The sequence below is a fragment of the Pleurodeles waltl genome, chromosome 10, assembly GCF_031143425.1.
Source record: "Pleurodeles waltl isolate 20211129_DDA chromosome 10, aPleWal1.hap1.20221129, whole genome shotgun sequence".
NCBI lineage: Eukaryota > Metazoa > Chordata > Amphibia > Caudata > Salamandridae > Pleurodeles > Pleurodeles waltl.
In genome coordinates, this window is record NC_090449.1 from 933,030,697 (window position 1) to 933,042,798 (window position 12,102).

Consider the following 12,102-nt stretch of genomic DNA (forward strand, 5'->3'; position numbering starts at 1 on the left):
AAATCCCTAGTGATGTGCAACACATGTGCCCAGGGCCTGTTAATTAAATTCTACTAGTGGGCCTGTGGCACTGATTGTGCCACCCACATAAGTAACCCCTTAACCATGTCTCAGGCCTGCCATTGCAAGGCCTATGTGTGCAGTTTCACTGCCTCTTCGGCTTGGCATTTAAAATTACTTGCAAAGTCTTAAACTCCCCTTTTATTACATATGTCACCCCTAAGGTAGGCCCTAGGTAGCTTATAAGGCAGTGTGTTATGTAAGTAAAAGGCAGGACATGTCCTTGTAAGTTATGAATGTCCTGGTAGTGAAAAACACCCAAAGTAACTTTTCACTATTGTGAAGTCTGCTCCTCTCATAGGCCAGCACTGGAAATTCCCTTATATACTTTTAAGTGGTAATTCCTGATCTGAAACGAGTGACATTGTTGTATTTGGTATGGTTGGAATGGTAGTGAGAAATCCTGCTTACTGGTGAAGTTGAATTTAACATTACTATTTTAGAAATGCCACTTTTAGAAAGTAGGCATTTCTCTGCACTTACTGCTCTCTGTGCCTTACGGTCTGTCTCCAATTCATGTCTGGTCTCTGCTGGTTGACAGCTCCCCCGGTGTATTGCACCCAGTGAGCCTTACACCCAGGACACAGCTGCATCTGTAATTCATCTGCATACTGATGGGTCTTCATGGGCAGGAAGGGTGGAAGGGCTTTCACTTACACTTCAAAGCCTAGTGGCCTGACCTCACACACAGGATTGATCAACCCTCACAAATCTCCTGGCAGACAGGACTGGGTTGAAAGTGGTGCTGGTGCACTTCAAAACCACTCTTTGGAGTTTCCCCCACTTCAAAGGTACATTTAGGTTTCTAAACTAGGTCTGTGACCCATCAAATCAGACACTTCTGGACCTAGAACTGGACTCTGTAAGAGGGACAGCCTTGCTGCCCAAAGCACTCATCTGGATTGTTTATTTGGAAGGACTGCTCTCCTGCTTGATACCCTGCTGCCCCTGACTCTGCTGGACAGACTTCTGCCTTCCCTCACAAGTGCTCTACAAGGGCTTGGAACTGAGGTTGCTTCCTGTTGGGAAGTCTCAGGGCCATCAAAGGCTTCATCTGAGAGGAAAAATCCACAGCACTGAAAAATTCGATGTGCCTGCAAAAATCGTTGCAGCGCCTGTCTCGCTGCAGAAAAATCGCTGCAGCGCCTACCGGATCAATGCAGCACCTGTATCATCATCTCAGCATGTTTTGGATTTTCCACACATCATCCCTGGGTGTCAAAATTTCCCCGCACCACAGTAAGGAACCAAGGCTGTGAGGTCAGAAATTGACACATCACCTTGCCGCGTGAAAAAAATAGACCTCTGCCGCACAGGAAAAACCAGTGCATTGCTTTATTTTTTGACGCATCTCCTCCTCTGCGGTCCCTGTGAATTGTTCTTTTTGATGCATCCCAGGTACTGTTTGTGAAAAGGATACAACTACTGATTCTTATGGATTCAGACTTAACTAAACCTCTTAAAGTGATATGTGGCTTGCGCATATGGAATTCTTGTCATTTTGGTTTATTTTGTTCAGATAAATATTATCTATTTTTCTAAACTGATGTGGAGTACTTTTTAAGGTGTTTTCACTGTGTTACTGTATGAGTTATTGCACAAGTACTTTACACATTGCTTTCTAACTTATGCCTGCCTGCTCTGTGGTGCCTACTTGGACAGGGTGTATACCTCTGCCAACTAGAGACACAATTTCTAATAGATATTATGAAGAGGTCTTCTTTCTGGTTGGTCTGATTATGTTTCAAAGGGATAATACATGACTTATTCCTATTACGTTTTTGACCAGAGTGTATTCCAAACTCCTCTAATAGATCAAGGTCTCTGAGGCAAACCATCAGCACATAGAACACCAATGTGCCTGTGGCCATGCGAAGCCACACCTGTAGCCAATTATTTCCTCCTAATCATAGTGTCCATAGGCCAGAGCACACAATAGAGTGGACAGGGGCAAAGCTGCCTGGTCTTCCGTGCAACTGGCGAACCTCACAGATAATCTTGCCACTTTGAATGCACACTGTTGGGTTTGTGTATAAGTTTAACCAGTATTCTGAACCCTGCCCTATAGTCCAGCTCCTTCATCGTCACCTACATGAATTCCCAGCTTAAGATGTCAAGGGCTTTTTCCATATCAATGGCAGCACCACAGAATTTGCAGCTCATAACAGGGAGTTGTTGACCAGGTGACAGAGCCTATGGTTGTTCTGGGATGTATTCCTAAAAGGAATGAAGCCGGATTGATGAGGATAAATGAGTTCCAGCAGCAAGGGAGGGATTTCTTTAGCAAGCAGTTAGCTACAATTGTTTGGCTAAACGGATTCTAAACATACATAATTTTGGAAGATTGTCAATGAAATCAGCTAAGCTTTGTCAGTGTTGCATAAGCATAAATTCAAAGCACACAGTATGAAATACTTCTGAGTGCATTTTTTCTATTCTTCTATTTTACAATACATACATTTTTAAATACAGAAAGACGTATTCATTTGTTAATCAATGCATATGTCTTTGCAAAGGCTATGTGAATAGCAACACACTGGTATCTATTGGATGTACTTTTACTGCAGTTTAGTGCTGGTGCATTTTAACAATGGATATTTTTTGTTTTTATATAGGGGGGTCCAGGATACAGAGGAGACAAGGTAAGATATGAAACCCAAATTCAATGAGATTGCAACACCCTTATCTAGGATTAATATCTACTAGAGAATCTGACTTCAAGGAATACCGAGCAAAACTTTGAACTTGTAACAACTGTCTGATTCAACTACACCAGATATGTGTACTTAAATACCAGACAGGGTGTTATTACCAAACTGCACATAATAATACAATGTATACCTTCTACTATTGTGATTTCAACAGTGATGTGACTTATACCACTCACTATTTGTTTAAGACAGCCAACTTTGATCACTGCATTTAGTAGTGACTATTCATCCTTGCGCTGTCCTTGTGAAATCTGTTGTACTTAATATAAATCTTAAAAGGGGCTTACATCCTGCCACCTTTACTTTCCTTGCTTTCAATGGTTCCTGTGTTTGCCACATATTTTTGCTCCTTTTCTATTGGCTGTCCCACTATTTTCCTGCATTTAGCAATGTTTGTTCCAAGTGTGTTTGCTCTTATTAGTGTCCCGAGGTCTCTGTGCTGTGTTCATCCGCTTTGGTTTCAGAACTTCTTTTCCTATTTGATTTTATTACTTTACACATATCAATCACGGTTTTTTCTTTTTCTTTTTTCTTTCAGCAGAGCTCATCATATAACATAGGCATAACTTCCACCTCACCTTTCACTTCAGACCCTACTGACCCCAGCTCGTGAGAGGCAGTCCATGCAACATGAGAATGTATTTCTGACAGGAATGCGGCATGCTGCCTCTCTCGCTGCCCCTCATATCATGTTGCATAAAAATTGTCACCTTTGTAATGTGTGTCTTACAATTTCCAGCCAAACCTCCTACAAGAGACACCTGTGCAGCTGGGTTTGTATTTTACAAGAATAATTGTCATTAAAGGGCCTTTAAAGGTGTCTGCCCAATGCACAGAAGCAGCAACTGCACATGCGATATAGCAGAACAGAGGCAAGTGTCCAGGACAGTCACTGGATGTTGTGCCTCACACGGAGAGTCAAACCGTGATTGCAACGGCACTCACTAGTCTCCCCGGGGCAACGCACACTCACCAGTCCTCCCACGGCTGAAGCAGGCACACACTCTGGTGCTCCCTTTTTGTTGTGAGGCCAGCACTTGTTTTTATCTCCTTTGCTTTATTGGCTTGCCAATGGCAAGCATGCTTTGTATGGATGAGCATGGCCCAAGGCCCTGAGGAATGTCTGAGGAAGTGAAATGGAACCTTCTAGTCCACTATTAAAAAAAATATGAACCATTCAAAAGCGTGTCTGCCTGCTTCACCTCTCACAGACATGGCTTCGATCGAGCAGATGGATAAGTCTGCGCCTCCTGAAGGGACCTGGGGCCATATGTACAAACACTTTTTCCCATTGACACAGAATGGGTAAAAACCTTGGCTACATCTGGCCCCTAGTATTTCGCATCTCGCTGCTTCATCGCAGAGTTTATTCTTTGCTTCCCGGTATTGCATTTTCTTTGATTGTGCATTTGGACATGGTAATATATCTTTATTGATAGATTTGGACTACACCAGGGCACTATATGCAGAGCTGTCTCCTGCACACATACTTTATCTGTAACCGGCGCAGGAATACTTCTGACAGTTTGAACACTTCACTCTCAATTTCAGCTTTAGATTCCCAGTTTAGAACTTGCAGAGAATCGAGACTTATTTTCTGCAGTTGATTTTCCTAGTTTTAAAAAAAACATGTTTTGCAAGATGCAGACAAAAGATGGGAATAAATGAACCTATGTGCACCTCTACAATGTATGCTGTGGTTCTCAAGGCAGAGTTTGGCCAACAGTCCCTCAGTTTTCGAAGTAGCAGATATTACGCCTTCAATCACTTCTGCATCATGGAAACAGTGGCATAACAAGGGTGCCATAGTCTCTAGTTCACTCAAGAACAAGCATTGGCAAAGCCAATAGGTTTCCCCTTAACAAAATCTATTGGTTTTGTCAATGTTTGTTTAGACATGTGACACAGCAGCGAGAGCTGCTGCGCTGCATGGATTAAAGTTTTTTTTTAAAACACTATGACATGGTCATCGCTAAACATTAATGTGGTCAATTCTGCCCACGTTATGGCGTTTTCTTTTTTAAACTTGAAGACATGCAGTGTAGCAGCCAGTGCTGCTGTGTGACATGTCTAAAAAAACATTGACAAAAACAATAGATTCCACAGAGGCGAAACCTATTGGTTTTGCCAATGCTTGTTCCAAGTGTCACAGTCCGAATTTGTGTAATTGATTCTCAGTGTTACTATGATCATGTAATTCACTCAAAGAGATGTGCATGAGTAACAATGAACTCCTTTTAGAGGCATCATAAACAATGTCACTTTTTCGGAAAAAACAGCAATCTCATCGTTCAGCATGGTTCATGCTATTTGGATGCTTGTAAAAGGTTGGCAAATGAGATAATCTGGAAACTATTGGATGCCAAAGGTTAAGAGGACCTGTCACTCTAGACTACTTGACCTAATTGGAACTAAATGTTAGATTCACAAAGAAACAGTTGAGAACTTACTCTCAGAGGTTTATTGTCAAGTGTTGGGAAAATAAAGACTTTTTGGGGATTCATAAAGAATCCAAGGAGAATTATTGGACAGTCACACCAGTCGAAATGTTCCATGTGTATTGCACGTATAACACTCACTCAAACGGAAATTGACAGCCAGTGGCAATTTCACTCACGTTAAATATTAAATTTGAAGTGTTCAATCCCCATTCCAACTCTGGAAACGCACTTACACCTGCCCTTGAAAGGAGTACATGTGATTAGGTTTCCACAGTCTGACATTACCTGCTTGGGTGGGGAGTGAACACATAATCTTACAGGTATGAGGGCGTTCACCCACTTTTGCAGGTAAAATTTGTGCTCGGTTGTCTGAAATTGGAACCCAGCATATTCAACGAGTGCAGTGTTTTAAGCACACTATTAATCAGAAACTGAAGCCTAGACTTGAGTAGGTGCATGAATGAGAGTATAATGTTAGCCCAATGCACAAATGTCACAGTCAGAATGTCAATGCTACAAGTGGTTTATATGTAAATACCAGTGCATGTTTTCAATGGGTTATACTTGTCATCTGTTGTTAGGGCGAAAGGGGCGAATGTGGAAAACCTGGTGTAAAAGGAGACAAAGTAAGTACATAGAGTGAAACCTTGAAACTGTGATCACTGTTAAGCATTTGTTAATATCAGACATGTACTCTATCTATAACTAACGATCGGTGCTAACTCTGCACCTAAAAATGTAGAAAATACATAGAATAAATGTTTTTATGAGTAAATCCCATTGTGGCCTTCATTTGAAAACCATTAGAAATTTGGAGATTTCAGGGTAGTAATTTCGCACCCAAAATGACTGATCACAGTAATTTTTGGGACGGGGAATTCCCTGGGAATTCCGAGCTATCCCTTATGGAATTCTCCACCAATTTATCAAATACTGAGCTGTTTTCTGTGAACGTTTCACTAGGTTTAACCAGAGAAATGTTTTTCCTGGAAAACCTTTAGACCTTTTGGTAATTCTATGTGATGCTATATTCAAAATTTCTGTTTTGACAGGAAGACTTCCATTTTCATTGCCACGTGGTGATAAACAAGTGCCAGACATCCCGTGCAGAAAAAGTGTTTTCAGTGCTCATGGATGAAATAATCAGATACTACATGACTAACGTCTGATATTTTGATATGTCTGTTTAATAATGTAGGAGCGAATTTATGGTTTTAGTGTAAGTTGAAAATTGGTCACAGGCGAAATTGTTTCAGTTTTATGCTGTCTTAAATCGTGAGTGCCCATTTGCCATATGGATACAATTAAATTGCTATAATGCTATGAATATGTTTGCATTCTTAGAGGTGTGTAGCACAAGAAGGCAAAAGATGCACTGCCACATTACCTCAAATAAACACGATAGGCATAGAAAGAATTCAAGCTTTTAAAGTTTTCTGAAGTTTTCCAACTGCGGTGGAGCCATCATCTCTCAACCATCTCGTTATTACAAGAAATGGTTGGTCCACATCAGTGTGATGGGGTGGGGTAGGGAGGTACCACTCGGTTTAAGAATAATGCATCTCTTGTCCCAACAGAACTCTTGATAAACTAGGTAACTGAAAGGCAAACTCCAGACCATGTAAAACAGAATTTAAGAAAGATATTCATCTGAGTTGTGTTGACATTTCTAATATTTTTACCTCTTGTTTTAGGGTTTAGTGTTTTAATTTAACTTTGTTTTATTGTATAACGTTTTCAGTTCTGTCCTGTTTAGGGCTAAAGATTTTTTTTGAAAGGTAATAAATACAATATAAAATTCTGTCAGTTATAGATGCCATGCATTTAATGCCAATGGCAACCTTTAGTTGTACTTATCATATGACATTTATAATATTCTCTGGAGGCTGCCAAATGCCTATGTGTCCTTGGAGATGTATTTATCGTGTCCTGATATTAACCTTGTCCTTCCCTAGCTGCATAGCCTCATTCGCCTTCAGCCTGTCCTTCACGAGAAACCTAAACACTCACATCTTTAATATCAGCTCATTCATTTTTAAGTTTATTGCACAATATTGCATTGTGTACTGAAGAAAGCTTTCTAAAATGACTGCTTTTCATTAATTACAGCCACAAATTAACCATATCTGCCATAGAAAATTAAATACAAAAAGAGAAAGACAGCTTAGCGCTACAAATTAGGATGCAGTAATTAAAACATATTGAAAATCGTTTGTCATGCTTGACATAGTGACATATTTAACATAATTTAATGGAAAAAAACTGTTTAGCTCAGAATAAACCCTTATATTTTTCATTGTAACTGTTTTTTTCCTACAGGGACCAGAAGGCCCCATTGGACAGAGGGGAATTAGGGGACCACAGGTAAAAACACCATGACCTATTACTAATAATGCACAAATTTACACATTTGCTTAACTGTTAGATCATCATGCTATGCGGCCTAGCCTCTGGGCCAACAATGTGCTCCACTCAGAGGTCGACTTGTGCAGTACAGAAGTAATGTGCTCAAGGAAGTCGCCAGAAAGTTAAAATACTCCCCACCTTGAAATAAAAGCTCTGATGGCACCAAGCAGTTGAGGGCTAGTGAGACCACCCCTCCCTTAGCTCTTCCATCTATCCATTCCCCCTTTTACCCACACACTAATATCCACTATTTCACCTTTACATTCTGTCATCCATTGATTTTTTTATCTGTCATTCAATCGTTCCTAAACTCATCCACTCATCTACTCTCCCAACCATCTATCTACTCTGCCATCCATCCAGTCCATCAATCAATCCCTTTACTCTGCCATTCCATCCATCCCTCCATTCACTCTGCCATCTCTTCACCAGATGATGGACGGAATGCTGAACAATGCAAACATCCACCCCCAGTCACAAAGATCTGGGTTTAAGCCATCATTTTTTTGCTCACCACGCCACCCCAGTTTGGACCCAGCCATATGCTAATCAGTCTTGACCCTGGTCCCCATGGGAACAGTCCAGCCCGAACTGCCAAGCCAGGTCCTTTCTGGACCGGAAACAAGCATCCTGGGACCGGGTTCAGGGTATTACCCTTCATCAGCCAGGCTATCTTGAATGCAGTGGCGAACTGAGCACGGAACCCACGTCTGAGCATACCTTTCCCACTGGGGGCGACAAATGTAAAAAGAACAGATGATGTACGGAATACTGAACAATGCAAACATTCACCCCCAGACACAAAGATCTGGGTTTAATCCATTGTTTTTTGCTCACCACGCCACCCCAGTTTGGGCCCAGCCATATGCAAATCAGTTTTGACCCTGTTCCCAATGAATGTTTGATTTGCTCTGCATTCCGTCCATCATCTTTTGTTTTTGCATCTTTTCACTCCCATCCATCTCTTAACTCAGCCATCCTTTCACCTGTTCATCAACCTATCCATTCACTCATCTTTTCACCCACGTATCCATCTACTCACTCTTTCATTCAGCCTCTCATGCATCCACTCATGCATCCATCCATCCTTCCTTTTACCCTTCCTTCTATTCAATAGTTATTCCTTCTTTCTCTTTCCCATTTACACTGCTTTTGTTTTCCCTGCTTGCTCTTCCATTGTTGCTGTAGTCTTTATAGTGTTATTCATGAGCTTTTGTCTGGTGAGTTGCAGACACAAGAAAGCCATAAAGAACCCCACCCCCACTGTAGCTTCCAAAGCGGGAGGTTCACTACGCCCCTGCATATGTTGCTATGTTAGGTAACCTGGCTTGTTTTATGGGATACATGTGGAGTATGCTGTGATCCAAGGACACAAATCTTACATGTCGATGATCCTATGGTTAGTTACTGAGAGAGATGAAAGGAGGTTTGACAGCAGTAGGGAATTCTGTGGTAGCAAGGGATTGTGGCAGCTGTTGATTTCTTAATTTTCTGTTGCCATGACCCCTCTGAGTCACATTTATAAATATCAAAAATTATTGTGAATGTTGAGATGATATGAAATGAAATGATTAAACCTGTCTGAGATTGCTTGTGTTCCCATAGAGAGAAGATGTCCCCCAACAGTTTGGGATGGATTGTCACCTTTTGTGGCAGATCTATACATATTTGCATTTTGCTGATCCATATATTTGGTCCCTGACATTAGTAGCACAATGAGCAAGACAATGGTGGGCTGGACTGCATCCCAGAGTAATACTAGAATACTTGGCATCTAGTGTAGGAGTCAGAGAGGTCATGCTTGCAGCTCTTTGTCGTCTGATCCCATACAGGTCGTGTAGGTGTACGAAAATGCCTTTTTGCTTGATCATTCCAATTTTGTTTGGACTGATGAAGATGCTTTTTTGACTCTGCGTACTGGGACTCTGCTGACCACGCCCCAGTGCATGTGCTGTGACCCCTAAAACCTGTAAAAATTGGCTATACTCCTAATTGGCATATTTAACTTACCTATGGTACCAAATATACCCAGGGTCGCTAGATTAAATGTCACTAGCAGACTGCAGCACATACTGTGCCACCACTAAAGTGACAATGCAAAAGCTGACAGTAGGCTTGCCTCTAGAAACCTGGCTGTGCAGGTTTAAACTGCAGATTCAACCTGTCAAAATAGCTCCTCCTGACAGACTGATACTCTCCTCTTAAATATGAAGAAGTGGCCCCTAAGTAGATTTTAATGCCCAATAAAGTGGGGTGCATCATATTTAAAAGTAGGACCTGTAAAGGTTTAATGTAAAACATTTCCTTACAGTGACAGTGCACAAGCTATTTTCACTGTGGCAGAGTAGGCTGTTCCATAGGAAAGCATTGGGACGTATTAATAATATTAAATAATGTATCTCTGGCTAGGAACCACCTAAAAAGTTCCTTGTTGGATGTTTTAAAATATTTATTACAAGATCAATTCATTGGCAAAGTCGGATTTGCTATAAGTATTGTACTAACAGTATTTTTCAAAAAGCCACATGTAACCTGCCTAGAGCTTCTAAAAGCCCATTTCCATGAGCTTCCAACTACTGTCACCCCTTGGTGAAGTGTGAACTTTTTCTCGTAGCTGAGACAATGGCCTTGGGTGTGGGGAGGCATTTTGTTCCTCAGACAGGGCGACCATCTGGGCTGTGCCCAGGAACTTGATTATCTGTCACAGGCAGCTAGAATGTGGGTGTGCCCCTTTCTTATGTGCCCCTAGCCAGTCAGGTATCAATCTGATGGGAGAGGAGCTGGCCCCAGAACTAGTTTTGAGTGACCACAGAGCATGGGTGGCTCATTTCCCTGGCCACACCATTTAAGTGGGCACAGGGATTCTGCACAGGGAAAGAAACATTCTGCCATGTTGGTTTTAGTTAGAGAAGTGGAGTGTAAGACTGTTTGTTTCCAGGCAAATAGGAACTGTTGCAAAAGTGGGTATGGTTGCCCCTGGGAACTGTTTCCCTATTGATCAGGGAGGGGCCAGGAGTCACCCTCATTCATAAGCAAGTACCAGGCATAAATGTGGCATCCCTTGGTATCATCTTCAGAACACTATTGGAGCTGTGAATGACAGAAAAAAGACTGGTCTTGACACCAGTGAGGAGAACCCTGAGAGACTGGACCTGCTCCTACTTGTAAGCACAATATAGAAGTGGACTCCAAGGCTCCACTGGCTGATCTCCTGGTAAGGCTACAGGGACACAACAGCTGAAAGAAGCCACTTTCTTGGAAGATGACCAGTTTCAACTGGACTTTCCTGTGGACATTGCTGTTGGCTTCTGTGGAGTGAACCCTGACCCCCACGTGTTGTGTCTGAGGTATCTGACCTGCGCTCCATGGCAGTCTGCCTTAAACCTTACCTTTGTCCCTGTCTGATGTGGCCAGTTGCCCATATTAAATTTTCATAGCTTTAGTTCCCCTTATCGGAAGTATGTCATTTTGGTGTCATTTTGTTCATTAAACTATTCTATATTTTGTGTAAATTGGAGTGGGATTTTTATTGTGTTGTGTTTTCAACTTTCTAACTGTTTCCAAACTTTTAAATGTTATACACATGTTCTTAATTTATGCCTGTCTGCTTGGTGTGTGACAAATTGGGTTGTAAGTTGAGTGGGGCGGAAATCCTGCTCAAGCAATTGCCACAAATCCTCTAAGGGTGTACCACTAAAACCACTAAATCAACACATGCTTAACCCTCTGGTAGCTTGGTACGAAAGCAGTCAGGATATACTTAGAGGTAATGTGCAAACTATTTATGCAGCACATTACAGTAACAAAGTGAAAACACAACACAAGAACAGTCTTACAGAAATTTAGAAATATTGGGCCTTATTATGACTTTGGCGGTCTTTCCAGAAGACCGCCTCGGTGGCGACTGTCTAAAGATTGCCATGTTGGTGGCTATCCGACCACTGTATTAAGAGTCACACAGTGAAGACCACCAAAAACCAGCCGAAAATCAGAGACCGCCAGGACTGCCAGGCCAACAAAAATCCACCCACCAGATTACGAGCCACAAATCACCACAGCGGTTCTTCCATGGTGGTAACCCATTGGCGGTGCGAACCACTGGGGTCAAAATTTGCATCAGGCAGAACACCACACCACATTGGATAGTCTGAATAACCCACACTGACACACATCCACACACCCGAGACACCTACTCACTGCACTATATAACACACCCCTGCACAACCCACAAGCCTTTGCAACAAAAACGCCATTCACATTCCCAGAGAGCAGGAGAAAATAATTGATGTAGCACTTTCAGACCATAGGCACACATACAGATCACTCTCAGCACACACCCCACATCAGCACAACAAACACATTACACACATCACAAGGACACACAAATCATGACAACCGTCACACCACACAACATAGCACCCACACCTCACCAATTCCCCAACACTGCACACTTACACTCACAACACCCCCATACAGCAGCGACA

The 12,102-nt window shown here is 42.0% G+C and overlaps 1 protein-coding gene across 1 annotated transcript in view; it reads left to right on the forward strand.

Annotated features, from left to right (window-relative positions):
• COL28A1 (collagen type XXVIII alpha 1 chain) overlaps positions 1–12,102 on the forward strand; it is a 407,146-nt gene that overhangs the window by 100,640 nt on the left and 294,404 nt on the right. The window contains exons 8-10 of the mRNA XM_069211728.1: positions 2,676–2,702; positions 5,794–5,838; positions 7,532–7,576. Coding sequence (XP_069067829.1) covers positions 2,676–2,702; positions 5,794–5,838; positions 7,532–7,576 — 117 coding nt within the window. The remainder of the gene's footprint in view (positions 1–2,675; positions 2,703–5,793; positions 5,839–7,531; positions 7,577–12,102) is intronic.